At 51.0% G+C, this 18537-nt stretch overlaps 1 protein-coding gene across 5 annotated transcripts in view; it reads right to left on the bottom strand.

Annotated features, from left to right (window-relative positions):
- DNAI2 (dynein axonemal intermediate chain 2) overlaps window positions 1–17448 on the bottom strand; it is a 43542-nt gene extending 26094 nt beyond the window's left edge. For 3 of the 5 annotated variants that reach the window (XR_012426092.1, XR_012426095.1, XM_074020309.1), the window contains exons 1-5: window positions 17369–17448; window positions 9767–9960; window positions 6265–6426; window positions 3693–3814; window positions 434–576 (exon numbers count right to left, since the gene is read on the bottom strand). Coding sequence is in view for 1 of the 5 variants with exons in the window: in XM_074020309.1 (XP_073876410.1) it covers window positions 434–576; window positions 3693–3814; window positions 6265–6426; window positions 9767–9949 (610 nt within the window). In the remaining 4 variants the exon portion in view is untranslated. Of the gene's footprint in view, window positions 1–433; window positions 577–3692; window positions 3815–6264; window positions 6427–9766; window positions 9961–11149; window positions 11364–17368 lie in introns of those variants that run through there. The other 2 variants (XR_012426093.1, XR_012426094.1) reach the window with 2 other exon arrangements.
- Between the last annotated feature and the right edge of the window lie 1089 nt (window positions 17449–18537).

Genomic DNA, 18537 nt, shown 5'->3' with positions numbered 1-18537 from the left:
CACCACCAAGCACAGCTAATTTTTGTAATTTTAGTAGAGACGGGGTTTCATCATGTTAGCCAGGCTGGTCTTGAACTCCTGACCTCAGGTGATCCGCCCGCCTTGGCCTCCCAAAGTGCTGGGATTACAGGCATGGGCCACCGTGCCCGGCCTAATATGCTCTTTAGGAGCTAAGAATTGAGATCCCATGGGGTCAGGTCTTCATGCCTCGAACTAAGAATCTGGAATTGGAGGGGGTTTCCTGCTTCTGATTTCAGGCTCTGCCTGAAACCAGACAAGGGAGGAAGGAGAAGAGTGGCTTCCTCCTCGACTGTGGGCCCCTCCCTTGAGGTACCAACCCCGTGAGTGTCCTTGACCTCCTCCCCCTCCCTCCCACTCCTCGGCTTGTTCTGGTCCCAGCCCTCAGTCCTCCCAGGACCCTGCTGCTTCTCACCCAGGTCCCAGATGTATGAATCGCTGCTCATGCCCACAGGCGCCCGCTGAAAATCCAAGCAGGAGTATGCCACTGCCAACTTCCTGTTGCCATCAGGGTGCCAGGAGAGGTGTGTGGCAGCCCTCTTTATTTCCTGGGGGTCCCTGCAGGGGAGAGGGAAGAGAGCAAAAGGCGGAATGTGAGGATCCCCAATTTCTCCTTTTTTTTTTTTTTTGTCAGATGGAGTCTTGCTCTGTCCCCCAGGCAGTGGCATAATCTCGGCTCCCGCAACCTCTGCCTCCTGGGTTCAAGCGATTTTCCTGCCTCAGCCTCCCGAGTAGCTGGGATTACAGGCGCCTCCCACTACACACAGCTAATTTTTGTATTTTTAGTAGAGACGGGGTTTTTTTTGAGACGGAGTCTTGCTCTGTCACCCAGGCTGGAGTGCAGTGGCCGGATCTCAGCTCACTGCAAGCTCCTCCTCTTGGGTTAACGCCATTCTCCTGCCTCAGCCTCCCGAGTAGCTGGGACTACAGGCACCCGCCACTTCGCCCGGCTAGTTTTTTGTATTTTTTAGTAGAGACAGGGTTTCACCGTATTAGCCAGGACGGTCTCGATCTCCTGACCTCATGATCCGCCCGTCTCGGCCTCCCAAAGTGCTGGGATTACAGGCTTGAGCCACCGCGCCCGGCGGGACGGGGTTTTACCGTGTTTCCTAGGCTGGTCTCAAACTCCTGACCTCAGATGATCCACCCACTTCGGCCTCCCAAAGTGCTAAGATTATAGGCATGAGCCACCACGTCCGGCCCCTTGAATGATTTCTAATGCATCATCCTGCTCTGTTGGTCCATATATGAGGTCAGAGCCCAGCAGGGCTGGAGGGCAACAGGAAGGGCAGCCTCTGTCCCACTGTGCCCTCTCCTGCACACCCCTTGCTGACAGCCATTGGCCCTGCTTGCACACCATGAGTCAGCCCTGCCTCAGAAGAATTCTTTCTTGCTGTGCTGGGACTGGGCTAGGTCCTTCCCAGGCCCCTCAGTCAGCCGTGGTAGTGAAATTCCCCAGAGTTGGGATCTGAGGCAAGTCATTTCCAAAACACCTTTCACTCCTCTAGCCCTGCATCACCCAGACCCAAGGTCTGACCCCTGCCCCAGGTCCAGAGGCTTCCCCTCCACATTCCCCCGGCACCTCCCACTGCCCTATTCCAGCCTCCTGCTCATCTCCACTCATCTGAGAGGACAGCCTTGCTTTTTTCTTCATGGTCAAAACTGAGGCCACAGAGCACGGTCCTTCCCACTTCCACCCACTTTCCGCAACTCCTTCCACCAGTCTTCAAGGCCGAGGAGTCCCTCTTCCCCAGTCCTCTCCCCATCCCTGTCCCCAAGCTCTCCTTCCTATCAGCTTCTTTTTTTTCTTTTTTTTTTTTGGAGACAGAGTCTCGCTCTGCCGCCCAGGCTGGAGTGCAGTGGCGTGATCTTGGCTCACTGCAAGCTCCGCCTCCCGGGTTCATGCCATTCTCCTGCCTCAGCCTCCCGAGTAGCTGGGACTACAGGCGCCCACCACCTCGTCCGGCTAGTTTTTTTGTATTTTTTAGTAGAGACGGGGTTTCACCGTGTCAGCCAGGATGGTCTCGATCTCCTGACCTCGTGATCCGCCCGTCTCGGCCTCCCAAAGTGCTGGGATTACAGGCTTGAGCCACCGCGCCCGGCCTATCAGCTTCTTTTGGACACCCTACAAAGGTGCTCTGGGATGGGGTATTCAATTCCCGGGGCTGCTGCAATGAGGTCCCACAAACTGGGTGGCTTCAAATAACAGAAACTGATTCTCTCACAGTTCCGGACACCAGAAGTCCAAAATCACAGATATTCTCCTCACATCAAGCATGTAAACATACATATACATATATATATATATATATATACACACATACACATATGCATATATTTATACACATATGCAGATGCTCCTTGACTAATGATGTTGGCTACATCTGATAAATCCATAGTACGTTGGAAATATCAGGAGCTGAAAATGCATTGAATACATCTAACCGACCCAGCATCACATCTTAGTTGAGCCTACATGCTCAGAACACTTATATTAGCCTAGAGCTGGGCAAAATCACCTAACACAAAGCTTATTTTATAATAAAAAGGTGAACAGCTCATGTAATTTTCTGAATACTGTACTGATGGCAAAAACCAGAATGGTTGTACGGGTACCTGAAGTACGGTTTCTACTGGATTTCTATTGCTTTTGCACCCTTGCAAAGTCAAAAAATGGTTTAAGCTGGGGACTGCCACAAAAAGTGGCACTCTGCACACCCTGTTCTGCACCAGCTTTGTTTCCATACTGAATCCTGGAAATGACTCCATATCAGCACATAAGAACTTGCACTGCTCTTTTTTTTTTTTTTTTTTTTTTTTTTTTTTTTTTGAGGGAGAGTCTCGCTCCATTGCCCAGGCTGGAGTGCAGTGGTGCGATCTCGGCTCACTGCAACCTCTGCCTCCCGGGTTCAAGTGATTCTCCTGCCTCAGCATCCTGAGTAGCTGGGATTACAGGCATGTGCCACCACACCCAGTTAATTTTTGTATTTTTAGTAGAGACGGGGTTTCGCCATATTGGCCAGGCTGGTCTCAAACTGACCTCAGGTGATGCGCCCCCAAAGTGCTGAGATTACAAGCGTGAGCCACCACGCCCAGACTGCCCCGCTCATTTTCCCAGCTGCATGGCATTCCGTCATGTGAGTGTACCAGAACTGCTAGAACCAGTCACCTATAAATGGACTTAGCTTGTTCTAGTCTTTGGCTGGCACACATCCTCTGCAGTGAATATCCACACCTGCAGTGATTTCACACACACATACACATGCACACCCGTGGGATGAATCCCTCGTGTCAAACTGCTATCCTCTAGGGTTATTCATGGATATACTGGCATGAGTGCAGGCCATAGCGGGGGCCTGTTCGCCCACAGTGCTGCTAGCTGCTCACGCTTTGTACTTGCACTTACTCTACACTGCAGGAACACGCTCCACTTGTACACAGATTGGCAATTTCACTTTCTCTGGAGTCTGTACTCCCTTTCCATCAGCCAGACCCGCCCCCAGAGCCGGGCCACTTCTCTGCTGGGCACCTTATCACCGTGTGGCTTATCAAGCCCAGAGCACAGAGAGTGCTGCACCCAGGGCATGCAGCAACTGGCAAGGAGTTGCCTTTGGGGGCGCCCCTGCATGGGGGTGACCGAGGGTGGCCAGACACCTGCCTGGCTATGGTGCTACCTGAAAACATTGATGGTTTTAGCTGAAGGGGCCTCCTCCATCACTTCCACGGCCTCCTCGTCATTGAAATACTCTTCATAGATGTCAATGGCATTGTTCTGCTTGATGCAGTGCTCCATGATCTAGAGGGGACACATCGGAAGTTCTCAGTGGTAAGGGGAGGTCCTTTCAGATTGCCCAGGCCTGCAATGGAGTCTGGGAGGGACAGGTCATAGCCAGGGGCCTTTTCCCATCCACTTAACCATGTGCTTTCAATGGGGGAATTTTCAATTGGTTCTTGGGGGTAAAATAATATTACTTTTTATGTACAAAGCATAGAAGTACAAGCAGCGCATGAACATGCGCTATGGCATTAACATTTGATGGGCCGGGCCGGGCGCGGTGGCTCAAGCCTGTAATCCCAGCACTTTGGGAGGCCGAGACGGGCGGATCACGAGGTCAGGAGATCGAGACCATCCTGGCTAACCCGGTGAAACCCCGTCTCTAGTAAAAAAATACAAAAAAATAGCCGGGCGAGGTGGCGAGCATCTGTAGTCCCAGCTACTCGGGAGGCTGAGGCAGGAGAATGGCGTAAACCTGGGAGGCGGAGCTTGCAGTGAGCCGAGATCTGGCCACTGCACTCCAGGCTGGGCGACAGAGCGAGACTCCGTCTCAAAAAAAAAAAAAAAAAAAAAAAAAAAAAAAAAAAACATTTGATGGGCCGGGTGCGGTGGCTCACGCCTGTAATCCCAGCACTTTGGGAGGCTGAAGCGGGCGGATCACTTGAGGCCAGGAGTTTGAGACCAGCCTGGCCAACATGGTGAAACCCCACCTCTACCAAAAATACAAAAGCAAATTAGCCAGGCATAGTGGCGGGCGCCTGTAATCCCAGCTACTTGGGAGGCTGTGGCAGGAGAATTGCTTGAGCCCGGGAGGTGGAGATTGCAGTGAGCCAAGATCACGCCACTGCACTCCAGCCTGGGTGACAGAATGAGACTCTGTCTCAATAACAACAACAGCAACAAACATTTTATGGAGGTAGGAGGCCATTAGAAAAAACACGAGGGGCAATAATGAAAAAAAGGTTGAAGAACACCATGCTAGCCAAACAAAATTATTATTATTATTATTATTTTGAGACAGAGTCTTGCTCTGCCACCCAGGTTAGAGTGCAGGGGTGCGATCTGGGCTCACTGCAGCTTCTGTCTCTCAGGTTCAAGCAGTTCTCCTGCCTCGGCCTCCCGAGTAGCTGGGACTACAGGCATGCGCCACCACACTTGGCTAATCTTTGCATTTTTTTTTTTTTTTTTTTTTGAGACGGAGTCTCGCTCTGTCGCCCGGGCTGGAGTGCAGTGGCCGGATCTCAGCTCACTGCAAGCTCCGCCTCCCGGGTTTAGGCCATTCTCCTGCCTCAGCCTCCCGAGTAGCTGGGACTACAGGCGCCCGCCAACTCACCCGGCTAGTTTTTTGTATTTTTTTTAGTAGAGACGGGGTTTCACCGTGTTAGCCAGGATGGTCTCGATCTCCTGACCTCGTGATCCACCCATCTCAGCCTCCCAAAGTGCTGGGATTACAGGCTTGAGCCACTGCACCCGGCCTAATCTTTGCATTTTTAGTAGAGATGGGGTTTTGCTATGTTGGCTCAAACTCCTGAGTTCGAGTGATCTGCCTGCCTCGGCCTCCCAAAGTGCTGGGATTACAGGTGTGAGCCACCAAGCCCAGCCCAAACAAAATTATTAATCACTCACCATATATATGTATATATATAAAAGTGTGTGTGTATACATAAAATAATATATATATTTAATCACTCACCATATATATGTGTGTGTGTATATATATGTGTGTATATATATATGGCACTCATCTCCTTCTTCCTGTCCTTGCAGACAGCTGGTTCCTCCACCCAGAATGCCCTCCCCTTTATCCCTTTATCGCAAATGTCCACCAAAGGACAACCAAGCCCTGCCACTTCTTCCTGATCCCTTCAGCAGGAGATTGACCCTGCCTCCTCATGGAGTAAAAGGACAAGTCACCCTTCTCTTTCCGCATTTCTTTCTTTTTGTGTTATCTGGTGATGTCTCTGTATTTGTCTTCGACCTCCAGTGGACTGCAAACTCTTTGGGACAGGATGTATAAGAGATTCTTTTTCTTTTAATTTAAATTTAAAATTTGTTTTTCCTTAAAACAATTTTTTTTTTTGCACTGGCAATTATGTAGAACAATTATGTGAGATTCATTTTGCAACCTCTACTGTGCCTGGCAGAGGCTTGAAGCTCAGTCCGAATTTGTCAAATGAATGAATGATCCCTATTGGCTGCTGGGTGGGGCACCTTGGGGGTCACCTTTGCCCAAGGTCAAACTCCTCCTAATGCCTGGTCAGCCCTTGTACCTGCCTGCCTTCCCTGTTGGTCTGCGATTAGGACCTCTGCCTGCTCCCAGACAGAAGGCTCCTTGAGACAGCAGCTGGTCCCCTTCCCCCAGCATCCACACGAGCCTCACAGGGAGGGCCAGGCACAGCTGGGCACTGCCCCCCTCGGGGAGCTGCAGTGCTGGATGGGGCTTTCGCAGCTGGGGCGGGAGGAAGCCTTACAGAGCCGAGCTGCATGATGGCGTTCACGTAGTTCTCATCTTTCTCCACCTTCTTCCGGAAACGGATGGTCTGCTCCAGCTCCAGGGGGTTCACGTCCTTGGGCCAGCCCCCCTCGACATGGTTAACTCCCCGGGTCTCCATCTCAAACCGCTCTGTGTTGGCCTAAACAGAGAGCCGCAGGAGGGAAGATGTCACCCTGGTATACTCCCAAACCCTCGGCCGCTTCTGCAATCCAGGTCCCATGCGGGCTCCCAGGGCTGGATGCTGAGGCGCCCTGGCCAAAGCCACAGTATTTTCAGATGCAGGCAAGGAAATTCCTGGTGCTCAGGTGGGCACAGGTAGCTGCAACAGCGCAACCCTGTGGAGCTAAGCAGCTTTGCAACTGGTAGCTGTGGTCATGAAAATCCAGTTTTGACCTTATCTGAATTCTAATGGACCAGAGAAGCCTGTCCATCTGCTCTGTGAGAATCCAAAGAAAAGGCGAATAATTGGCCAGGCACAGTGGCTCACTCCTGTAATCCCAATCCCAGCACTTTGGGAGGCCGAGGCAAGCAGATCACGAGGTCAGGAGATCAAGACCATTCTGGCTAACATGGTGAAACCCTGTCTCTACTAAAAATACAAAACATTAACCAGGCATGGTTGTGGGCACCTGTAGTCTAGCTACTCGGGAGGCTGAGGCAGGAGAATCGCTTGAACCTGGGAGGCAGAGGTTGCAGTGAGCCGAGATCATACCACTGTACTCCAGCCTGGGCGACAGAGTGAGACTCTGTCTCAAAAAAAAAAAAAAGAAAGAAAGAAAGAAAAGAAAAAGTGAATAGTGAATAGTCTTTCTTCACTCTATCATTAACAATGCCACCCTATCATTGACAATGTCAGTGTCACAGAAATTGAACGTTAAAACTCCGAGTTTGGATTTGCTTTGCCTGTCCTTTGTAGCAGGGAGGACAGTTTTACACGTGGGTCTCGCCACTTTCCCTTCTTTCCTTTCTTCTTCTTCTTTTTTTTTTTTTGAGACGGAGTCTCGCTCTGTTGCCCAGGCTGGAGTGCAGTGGCATGATCTCGACTCACTACAGCTTTTTTTTGTTGTTGTTGTTGCCCAGGCTGGCATGCAATGGCGCAATCTCGGCTCACTGCAACCTTCGCCTCCCAGATTCAAGTGACTCTCCTGCTTCAGCCTCCTCAGTAGCTGGGATTACAGGTGCTCGCCATCATAGCCAGCTAATTTTTGTATTTTTAGTGGAGACGGGGTTTCACCATGTTGGCCAGGCTGGTCTCGAACTCCTGACCTCAGGTGATCCACTGGCTTCAGCCTCTGGAAGTGCTGGGATTACAGGCATGAGCCACTGCACCTGGCCAGTACAGCTTTGACTTCTCAGGCTGAAGGGATCCTCCTGCCTCAGCCTCCCAAGTAGCTGGGACTACAGGCGTGTACCACCACATGTGACTAATTTTTGTTTTTGTTTTTCTTCTGTAGAGACGGTGTTTCACCATGTTGCCCAGGCTGGTCTCAAACTCCTGAGCTGAAGTGATCCTCCCGCCTCTGCCTTCTTTTCACTTTATTTTAAAAAATTATTTATTTATTTATTTATTTTTAGAGACAGGGTCTTGCTCTGTTGCCCAAGCTGGAGTGCTGTGGTGCGATCACAACTCACTGCTGCTGTGAACTCCAGGGCTTAAGCAATCCTCCTGCCTCCACCTCCCAAGTAACTGGGACCACAGGTGTGAGCCACCACAACTGGCTAATTAAAAAAAAAAAAAAGTGTAGAAATGAAGTCTCACTATGTTGCCCAGGTTGGTCTCAAACTCGTGGCCTCAAGCGTCCTTTCACCTTGGTCTCCCAAAGTACTGGGATTACAGGCCTGAGCCAGCACGCCCAGCCCTTCCTATTTTTAAGAAATTGTGGCAAAATACACGTAACATAAAATGTACCACGTAACCATTTTAAAGCGTACACTGCAGCAGTGTTATCATACACAGGGCTGTGCAACCATCAACCCCGCCTCGTTCCAAAACTCTCACATCACCCAGAATGGAAACCCCATCCTCGTGAAGTCACTCCCATCTCCTTTCCTTTTTTTTTTTTTGAGACGGAGTCTCGCTCTGTCGCCCAGGCTGGAGTACAGTGGCCGGATCTCAGCTCACTGCAAGCTCCGCCTCCCGGGTTCACGCCATTCTCCTGCCTCAGCCTTCCAAGTAGCTGGGACTACAGGCGCCCGCCACCTCGTCCGGCTAGTTTTTTGTATTTTTTTAGTAGAGACGGGGTTTCACTGTGTTAGCCAGGATGGTCTTGATCTCCCGACCTCGTGATCCGCCCGTCTTGGCCTCCCAAAGTGCTAGGATTACAGGCTTGAGCCACCGCGCCCAGCCTCCTTTCCATTTTTAAGCCAGCTCTCACAAAAGGTAAAAGTCTGGATCAGCACCATAGGAAAGGTTAAAAAAAAAAAAAAGTCTGGAAAAGGCAGAGCTGCTGGAAACGACAGGAGGGCCCCCCAGGGTGTGGCCCACATGGCGGCCATTCTGCTTATTGGCTACACCACGGCCACAGGCCTTCTCATCCCCGGGACAGCAGCTGGTCCTGGGAGAGAAGCACCTACTTCATCTGAACTCTGAGTCACTGAAACCACCCACACCCACCTGACTGTTGGACGTGTTTTGGCCAAATCAAGTGATTTGGTTACCGTTTTATCTCAGCAGTTGTCGACCTAATTAGGGTGAATCACTTAGTCCATAGAAACAGGGAACTCTCTGGCTTCTGAACACATGACCACGACCCTCCAGGTAAGTTCTCTTATCATGGAGGCCCCTCTGGCCGGAACTTTCTGTGGGACACTTCCCTTTTCTCAAGCTGGGTAGTTGCCTGTAGATATGAACCTCTGCTCCCTCAGAATATCTCTCCCAGGCTGGGCACAGTGGCTCATGCCTGTATTCCCAGCACTTTGGGAGGCCAAGGCGGGAGGACTACTTGGGCCCAGGAGCTTGAGACCAGCCTGGGCAACATGGCAAAACCTCGTCTCTACAAGAATTACAAAAATTAGCCGGGCACGGTGGTGCACACCTGTAGTCCCAGTTTCCAGGGAGGCTGAGGTGGGAGGATCTATTGAATTCGGGAGGCGGAGGTTGCAGTGAGTCGAGATTGTGCCACTGCACTCCTGGAAGACAGAGTGAGACCCTGTTTAAAAATATACATATCTCCCAGCTACACCAAATATCCAAAACAACTCTGGTAAGTGTCTTCGAGGTGAAACAAGAGCTCTTGGGAGAGGGAACATTGTGATTTTCCCTCCCCTGGCTTGAGGAAGGCTGGTGCTGGGTCTTCTTCTGATCCTGGGCACTGCGTGGAACTCAGGAGGAGCCTCTAGCCTCACTTCCAGCTTCTCTACTTGGTCCACTCTAACTGGCTTTCAGGTGGACAAGGACCCCCGGAACCACTCACCTGCCCTAGCTGGCCGCCCTGCCTGGCCACACCTCACAGGCCGGGGCCCTTGGGGCAGGGACCCACCTCATGTTCCGACATGCTGACCGAACACTGGATGCCTGTGTCCACTGGGTTCCGCTCCACGAACTGCTCGGCCAGCTCAGGGTTGGGCATGATGTCGATGTTCAGCTCGGCCTGGCGGTCAGAGAAATTGCACTGCTTCCCGAACTCGCTGCGCTTCTTGACGTACACGTACACAATCTCCATGGTGCCGGCTGCTGGGGGGAAGAGGGAGGGTGTGGGTGAGGGACCCCACCGGCCCCTTTCCCATCTCCACAGGTCCCGCCGGGACAGCTCCAGGTTCTCAATCTGGTTGGGGCAGGAAGCAAGGGGTGCTAGGGAGATCCTAGGAATTTGTCCAGAAGCTGCATCTGCATTTTTAAAAATCCCGAGTGCCGACTATATGCTAAGCAGTACCCTATTTAGCTCGTGCAATTGTTCTCTGAGGAAGGCAATAAAAATCATCATTTCGGCCAAGCAAGGTGGCTCACAACTATAATCCCAGAACGTTGGGAGGCCAAGGCAGGTGGATCACCCGAGGTCAGGATTTCAAGACCAGCCTGGCCAACATGGTGAAACCCCATCTCTACAAAAATACAAAAATTAGCCGGGCATGGTGGCTCACACCTGTAATTCCAGCTACTCAGGAAGCTGAGGTGGGAGAATCACTTGAACCTGGGAGGAGAAGGTTGCAGTGAGCTGAGATTATGCCATTGCACTCCAGCCTGGGTGACAGAGCAAGACTCCATCTCAAAAAAAAAAAAAAAAAAAAAAAAATCACCATATTATTTGAGGGCGTTTGATGCTTAGATGCCCTCAGTGACTTGCCCAGGGCCCTATAGCTAATACATGCTGCAGCTGGCCTGAGCCGATTCCAAAACTCTTACCCACCAAATGATACAGTTTTTGTCTTTTGTTTTTAGGTTTTTTTCTTTCTTTTTTTTTTTTTTTTTTAAGACAAAGGCTCGTTCTGTCACCCAGGCTGGAGGGCAGTGGTGTGCTCACAGCTCACTGCAGCCTCAACCCCTGGGCTCAAGTGATCTCCCACCTCAGCCTCCCAAGTAGCTGGGACCACAGGTGTGCAGCACCATACCTGGCTAAGTTTTGTATTGTTTTGTAGAGATGGGGTCTCGCCATTTTGCCCAGACTGGTCTTGAACTTCTGGGCTCAAGTGATCCATCTGCCTCAGCCTCCCAAAGTGCTGGGATTATAGGTATGAGCCACTGCACCCAGCACAATACGGTTTTCACTGAATCAGTGTTTACTGACAGGCAGGAGGAAATATTGATGGTGATGACGTTGGACTAAACTCCCTGACATGCTGGGCATGAAACCCACAGGACAGATTTGAGACCCCTGGGCCCCTTCTTGAACCCTTCCTCCCCAACCCAATGGCCCAACTCTCACCCAATTGTCCAAAAGGCTCATTGGTTGCCAGACTCTGGCCTCTACCACTCTCTGGGCGCCACCCTGGAAATCTCTTCCCTCCAACCAGGACAGAGCTGAGAGTTGACCTCAGACAGAGAGAAAGTCAGGGGCTTCCCCAACAGGCGGGACACGGAGGCCTTTGGGAAAGCCTCTGACATGTGCTGCTGGCCATGGGGCACAGCAGGGAATTGGGAAGTGGGCTGGGCTGTGCCCTGCCTTCAAGTTCCGGGCCTGCCGTCACCAGCTGCGTGACCTGGGCGGGGCCACTTAGTCCGTCCGAGACCTGACACATCCACAGAATGCTGAGAAGTGAAATGAAAGTGCTCCAGTGGCGTCAGAGGTGGGGTTCACAGGCCATGCGAGGAAGGGTTTCTTACTGATGCTGATTAGAAATTGTAAAAATGCAATGGGCTGGGCCATTCCCACGTATTACCCTTGACCTTTCTGACTCCTCCATGACATCACTAGACCCCACTGGGTCTGAAGGCTTGCTCAGTGAGTTCAATGGCTGGCCCTTTGACCTGTGTGCCTGTCACATCACACCATGGAGTTAGCCAGAGATGTCCATCTGCTGGCCACCTGGGCTTTCAGAAATTGTGCCTTTGATAGCAAGTTCCCAGGGGCTCAGATTGTGGGTCTGTGCAAGGCTCCTGGGGTTGCACAGAGCCCTAGGACGAAAGATGTGGATGAGTGGCTGGTGCTGGTGTAGGGAAGATAAACTGAAGAAGAGCTTGCCTTGGTAGATTTACAACCAAAGGCCTTTCAACGCCCAAGAGATTAGGTGAGCAGGCCAGGCATTTTGGCTCATGCCTATAATCCCAGAAATTTGGGCGGCCGAGGCCAGTGGATCCCTTGAGGTCAGGAGTTCAAGAACAACCTGGCCAACATGGCAAAAACTTATCTCTACTGAAAATACAAAAATTAGCCAGGCGTGGTGGCGTGTGCCTGTAATCCCAGCTACTCAGGAGGCTGACGTAGGGGAATCGCTTAAACCCGGGAGGTGGATGTTGCAGCGAGCCGAGATTATGCCACTGCACTCCAGCCTGGATGACAGAGTGAGACTCCATCTCAAAAAAAAGATTAGGTGAGCAGGTTTTGCTATTTTTTTTTAAGTTTTAATTTTTAATTTTTATGGTTACATAGTAGGTGTATATATTTATGTGACACATGAGAGGTTTTGCTATAAGCATGCAATATACAATATACAATCATGGGAAAAGGGGTATCCAGGCACGCCTGCAAGCATTTATCCTTTGTGTTACAAACAATCCAATTATACTCTTTCAGTTATTTTTAAATGTATAATTAAATTATTTTAACTATAGTCACCGTGTTGTGCTATCAAATACTAGATATTAGTAGTCACATCGTGGAGAACGGGGTATCCATCCCCTCAAGAATTTATCCTTTGTTAGTTTTTTCTTCTTTTTCTTTTTTCTTTTTTGAGATGGAGTCTCGCTCTGTCTCCCAGGCTGGAGTGCAGTGGTGCAATCTCAGCTCACTGCAAGCTCCACCTCCCGGATTCATGCCATTCTCCTGCCTCAGCCTCCCGAGTAGCTAGACTACAGGTCCCCACAACCATGCCTGGCTAATGTTTTGTATTTTTAGTAGAGACAGGGTTTCACCGTGTTAGCCAGGATGGTCTCAATCTCCTGACCTCGTGATCCGCTCGCCTTGGCCTCCCAAAGTGTTGGGATTACAGTCGTGAGCCACCGCGACCGGCCTATTAGTTATTTTTAAATGTACAATTAAATTATTACTGACTGTAGTCACCTTTTTGTCCTATCAAATAGCAGGTCTTATTTATTCTTTCTTTTCTTTCTTTTTTTGAGACGGAATCTCATTTTGTTACCCAGGCTGGAGTGCAGTGGTGCAATCTCTGCTCACCACAATCTCTGCCTCCTGGGTTCAAGCGGGTCTCCTGCTTCAGCCTCCCGAGTAGCTGGGATTACAGGTGTGCGCCACCACGCCCGGCCAACAATGTTAACAAAAACAGAAGCCACAGACTTGGAGAAAATATTTGCAAATTATTTATCTGATAAAGAACTTGCATCCAGAATATGGAAAGACTGACCAGGTTCCCAGCACTATGAACAACAGTTTCCAGCACCACTCCTAAAACAGTGATCACAATTCTTATTAAAATTTCCTTTTATGAGACAGTGTCTTGCTCTGTCACCCAGGGTGGAGTACAGTGGCATGAACACGGCTTGCTGCAGCTTCCACCTCCCAGGTTCGAGCAATCCTCCCACCTCAGCCTTCTGAGAAAGTGGGACCACAGGCAGACACTAGCACATTGGACTAATTTTTTTTTTTTTTTTTTGGTATTGCCCAGGCTTTTCTCAAACTCCTGGGCTCAAGTGATCCTCCTGCCTCAGCCTCCCAAAGTGCTGGGATTACAGGCACGAGCCCATTTTCAAGATGAAGAAACTGAGGCCTGGAGAGATGAAGTATTAATACAGCGTCTAAGGTCACAGTTCTTCAGTTCAGGCAGAACCACCAGGCATGTCTGGCTCTAAAGCAGTGATCGTTAGTCCTGACTGCACATTTAGAAACACCTGGAGGGCTTTATGAAATCACAATGCTGAGTTTGAACCCCAGAAAAATTACATCAGAATCTCTCATCAGTATTTTTTTTTTCTTTTTAATTCTCCAGGCAATTCCATGTGTAGCCAAGTTTGAGGACCACTGATTTAAAGTGAGGGACCTTAATCTCTCAACCAGCATTTCTCAAACCTGGGATCTTCCTTAAAAATATACAGACTCCCAGGCCTCTCTCTTGCAAATGCTGAACTAGTTGCCTGGGGCAGGGTCTAGCATCGTGTTTTTCACAGTCACCCTAGATGAACATGATTACCAGACCTGTGTCTAACCTACCTTCTCCCGCCTCCAGGGCTACAAAGAACCAGACCAGTGGGCCCTGGCCACTGGCCCCTGAGAGGCAGGGCAGGAGCTGTGTTCCCCTAGAAGCATGTGCCAGGGGAAACTTGGACCCTGGAGGAGTGGGGCAGTAGGTGGGGAGAAGGAGGGTAGGAAGGTTAACCATTTGCATCCATATACATTGTTCCTTGAAGACAGTACCATCCCCATCCCACTCCTAGCCCCGGAGCAACTCAACCTCAACCAGACTGTTGCAGAAAGTGGTTTTTGGTTTTTTGTTTGTTTTTGAGATGGAGTCTCGCTCTGTTGTCCAGACTGAAGTGCAGTGGCCTGATCTAGGCTCACGGCAAACTCCGTCTCCCGGGTTCAAGCGATTCTCCTGCCTCAGCCTCCCATAGTTGGAATTATAGGTGCATGCCACCATTCCCGGCTGATTTTTGTATTTGTAGTAGAGACAGGGTTTCACCATGTTGGCCAGGCTGGTTTCAAACTCCTGACCTCAAGTGGTCCACCCACCTCGGCCTCACAAAGTGCTGGGATTGCAGGCGTGAGCCACCGCGCCCAGCCTTGTTTTCTTCCCTTTCTTGTAGTTTGGAAATTCTCTTTCCTGGGTGGAAGCAATGGCTTAGAGGGCACAGGGTGGGATGAGAAGCCCAGATTGTATCAGGGGTGCCGCAATGTGTTTATCCCACGTGGACAAAGCTAGGGCCTTGTGAAAAAGCATGGGAATCCCGTGGCATCCTCTCCTTTGCCAAGGCAGTGTGAAGCCCCTGTGCCTCCCACATGGGGCTGCAGGACTCAGGCAGTTAGGGCTGCCTGTCTCTGTCTTTTCAAAGACAATTGCTGCAAGCCAGCTGGCTCCTAGGGGACACAAGGAGGCTGAAGAGAATGAGGAAACTCCAGGAAGACAGAAATAGCCTCTTTAGCCCAGATCAGACTTTTAACAGCTTTGCTTTCCTTCTTGGTGCTTCCCAAGGCCAAGTCCCGAGCGAGAACAGAAGCATTGTCTTGTGTCTGGAGGCAGACAGAGGGGACATTTAAAGACTGGCCCGGTGACGGGAAGACAACCCATTCAAGGACCCAGAGCAAGCTCTTTCTCATAAGCTGGCAGGGTACGCAGATGAATAGCGAGGTCAGCAGAGGGCGTCTCAGGAGGTCTCCCGCAACCTCTTGTGAGACAAGTGCTAGAGGGTGGGCTTCCCCAAGCAAGGCCTGAGTAGGGGTGTCTGCATGGGGGGGACAGAGCGGGGACGGGAGCAGTGTCACTGCCCTCTGGGAGTTTTGGGGGAAGATCCTCCCCCCATGGGAACCTAGAGTCCCAGAGGTGTGCAGGACACCACCGTGAGTCTCAAACACAGGAACACGCAGAATCAGGGACACTGTGGTCCCGACATCAAAGATTCAGGCGTCTCCCACATCCCCAGGGAGGCAGTCAAATGGGAACCTTCGCTGACTATAAAGACAAAACTTGTCTTGTGCAGTGCGAATGAGCAAAGTAATTCCTGGAGAGAACCTCCGGTGGCTTAAGGGAAAGTGTGTTTTCCAGGCCGGGAGGGAGGCCAAGGGAGCGATGGGGAGGAGGAGTGTCAGCGTGGGAGACTGGGAAGGAGGCAAGCTGGAAGGTCAGCCCTCCGCATTGAACTCCCTAGTGGAATAAGGAGATGAGAACATTTTCCTCTTCTTCTTGGTCCCTGACGCAGCCCCTACTGGGTTCCCGCGACTGGTAGGCCTGCATGGCACCTGGCAGGAGAGGGCTTCCTTCCCTCTTTCTTTGTTGTTGTTGTTTTTGAGACAGTCTTGCTCTGTCACCCAGGCTGGAGTGCAATGGTGTGATCTTGGCTCACTCCAACCTCTGCCTCCCAAGTTCAAGTGATTCTTGTGCCTCAGTCTCCCGAGTAGCTGAGATTACTGGTGCGTGCCATCACACCCGGCTAATTTTTTTTTTTTTTTTTTTTTTTTTTTGAGACGGAGTCTCACTCTGTCACCCAGGCTGGAGTGCAGTGGCCTGATCTCAGCTCACTGCAACCTCCGCCTCCCAGGTTGAAGCAATTCTCCTGCCTCCACCTGCCACGTAGCTGGGACTATAGGCGTAAACCACTGCACCTGGCCAGAATTTTTGTATTTTTAGTAGAGATGGTGTTTCACCATGTTGGTCAGGCTGGTCTCAAACTCCTGACCTCAAGTGATCCATCTGCCTGGGCCTCTCAAAGCACTGGGATTACAGGCGTGAAAACCGCACCCGGCTTTCCCTCCCTTTCTTATGGCCTTGTGCACTTTGTGGAATTCCAGGGTCCTGAGGGACTCACGGTACCCTCAAAAGAGGCAGACCTCCCTAGAAAGCCCCCATTTGTTTTCTCCCAGGGTAACACTAAGCATGGCTGAGCACCCCAAGGAAGGTGAAGGCTGAGGGCAGGACGAGGTGGGAAGAGGTCCTCAGAATTGGAGAGCGATGGGAGTCAGTGTCTACCCGCCCTCACCACTACCTTGTGGTCTCCTTGACGGAAAGACTGTGGTCTTTTATTCACTCCAGTCCCCAGGGCCTGGCACACAGAAGGGGCCCAAGACTCCTGTCACCTTCTGCGTTAGTGACTGCGGTAACAGCGCCTACCAGGCTTCTCTCTACAGCTCTCTCCCCTGTTCCTTCTCTGCTGACCGTGACAAACAAGCAAAGAGGATTCGAGAGGAAAACACGTAGGGTCTGAAAGCTGGGAGAAGACACACTTCTGTGGTTCAAGAGAATGTGGTAAACCTTGATCTTGAACAGAAAGGAGGAACCGCACACGCTCTGGAGGAACTCGCGGACTGACCTCGATCACACGAGAACGCCAGCTCCAAGGTTGAGGAAGAAATGAAAGAAAGCACTTAAAACACCTGCCACCTAGCAGGTGTGCGATATTGTTAATTTACGTCCCTCTATCCTGAGCAGAAAGCTCTCCTCTTAAAGGGCCCATCTTCCCATCACCCTAGCCCAAGGCTGTTTTTTTCCATCCATTCAGCTGTAAATCCTTCAGAGGTCTCCAGTCCACTCCAGGACACGGACTGTATCAGGACCTGGGCGGGTAGGAAGGTATGAGGCAGGGTGTTCAGAGGCTGCAGGGTCCTGCGACTTGGGGCGGATCCAGGGCAGCGAGGATTAAGGGGACAGAGAGCACTAGGAGCGCTAGTCCTGACAGCCACCATCCGGCAGAGCTATCCCAGAAGGAAGCCCCCCAAGAGGAATTTTTGGCCCTCTTGGTGATTATTACCCTAGAAGTCTCTCCCTGTCACTCTCCACTCTAGTCTTTAGCCTCCGACGTCCTCCTGGCGCCCGCCCCTTACCCTGGGTCCGCTCCTCCTGCTTCTGGGTCTCTGGGAAAGCGCCCAATCCACGGTCCCGGCTCCAGTGCTTCTCAAACGGCGGCGTTTACCGGTTGCTTGGCAACCCGGCCTGGCTCCGGACGCGCGGGGCAACGCGGAAGGACCCCGGACCACGTGACTCCCGTTCTGCCACGTCGGAAGCGCAGCTCGTCCGTCTTCTTTTTGGAGGCCTCCGGAGTTAGGAGAAGAATTAACCAATAAGTTGGTAACATACCAGTAATGATCATGAACATTTGTAGGAGCGTTGCCAAAGCGCTTATCCAAACCTACGTTTGTATGCATTTGCATCGAGCAAGGTACCCAGAAAATGCAAGTAAGAATAGTCAGTGCTTGGGAAGCCCTGGTCCCTGGGTGGTTATGGCGGGCTCTGCTTACGATCTTGGCCGAGTGTGTTGTTATGCCTTCCTTCAGTTTCCGCATCCATTCAGTGGGAAGTATAACCGCCCCCCCGCCCCCCGCTACCATCCTTCCTGCACTTTATGTAACAAACACACCTTCCTGCACCACCAGAATGGAAACTCCTTGGGAGTAGAAGCTGGGGATTTTTACAGCTTAGCTGGGTGGTTGGCACGAAATGTACTAGGTTCATTGAATGAATGGATGGATGAATGAATGAATGAAACGAGTCATGTTTCTCAGGGAGTTAAGGCAATTGAGATCATGTAAATTAAAATAAGGGAATTTGGGGCTAGAAAAAAATGAATTTGAATCCCAGTTTGGCTACCTACTAATCTCATGACCCCAGACAAATTCCTTTCCTTTTCTAAGACTCAGCTATCCTCATCGGCAAAGTGGCAGGACAGTGGCAGTGCTTATTAGATAATGGGGAGGATTAAGTGAGAGACAACACAGGGGCGTGTCCAGCCCTGTCCAGAGCTACTGGTGCCTGAATGAAGGCAGCTCGGGGAATGAGGTTATCCGGAGTTCAGACGCTGACATTGGAAATTTGGATTGGGACAGAAGAGGAGTGCGTCATCCAAGAAGTGGGATTGGGGTTGGAACTGGGCCTTGAAAAATGGTTATGAGTTGCAGGGAAGAAGAGTGGGGAGGGCGTTCCAGATTGGGGGAGGGCATGGCTTGAGCAAGGAAGGAAGGGGCAGCCGTCATGGAAGAAAGGCATTTTGCGAGGA

This window comes from Macaca fascicularis, chromosome 16, assembly GCF_037993035.2.
Source record: "Macaca fascicularis isolate 582-1 chromosome 16, T2T-MFA8v1.1".
In the NCBI taxonomy this organism is placed as follows: Eukaryota; Metazoa; Chordata; class Mammalia; order Primates; family Cercopithecidae; genus Macaca; species Macaca fascicularis.
The sequence above is the reverse complement of the archived record's forward strand: the minus strand, read 5'-3'. Positions and strand labels throughout refer to the sequence as shown.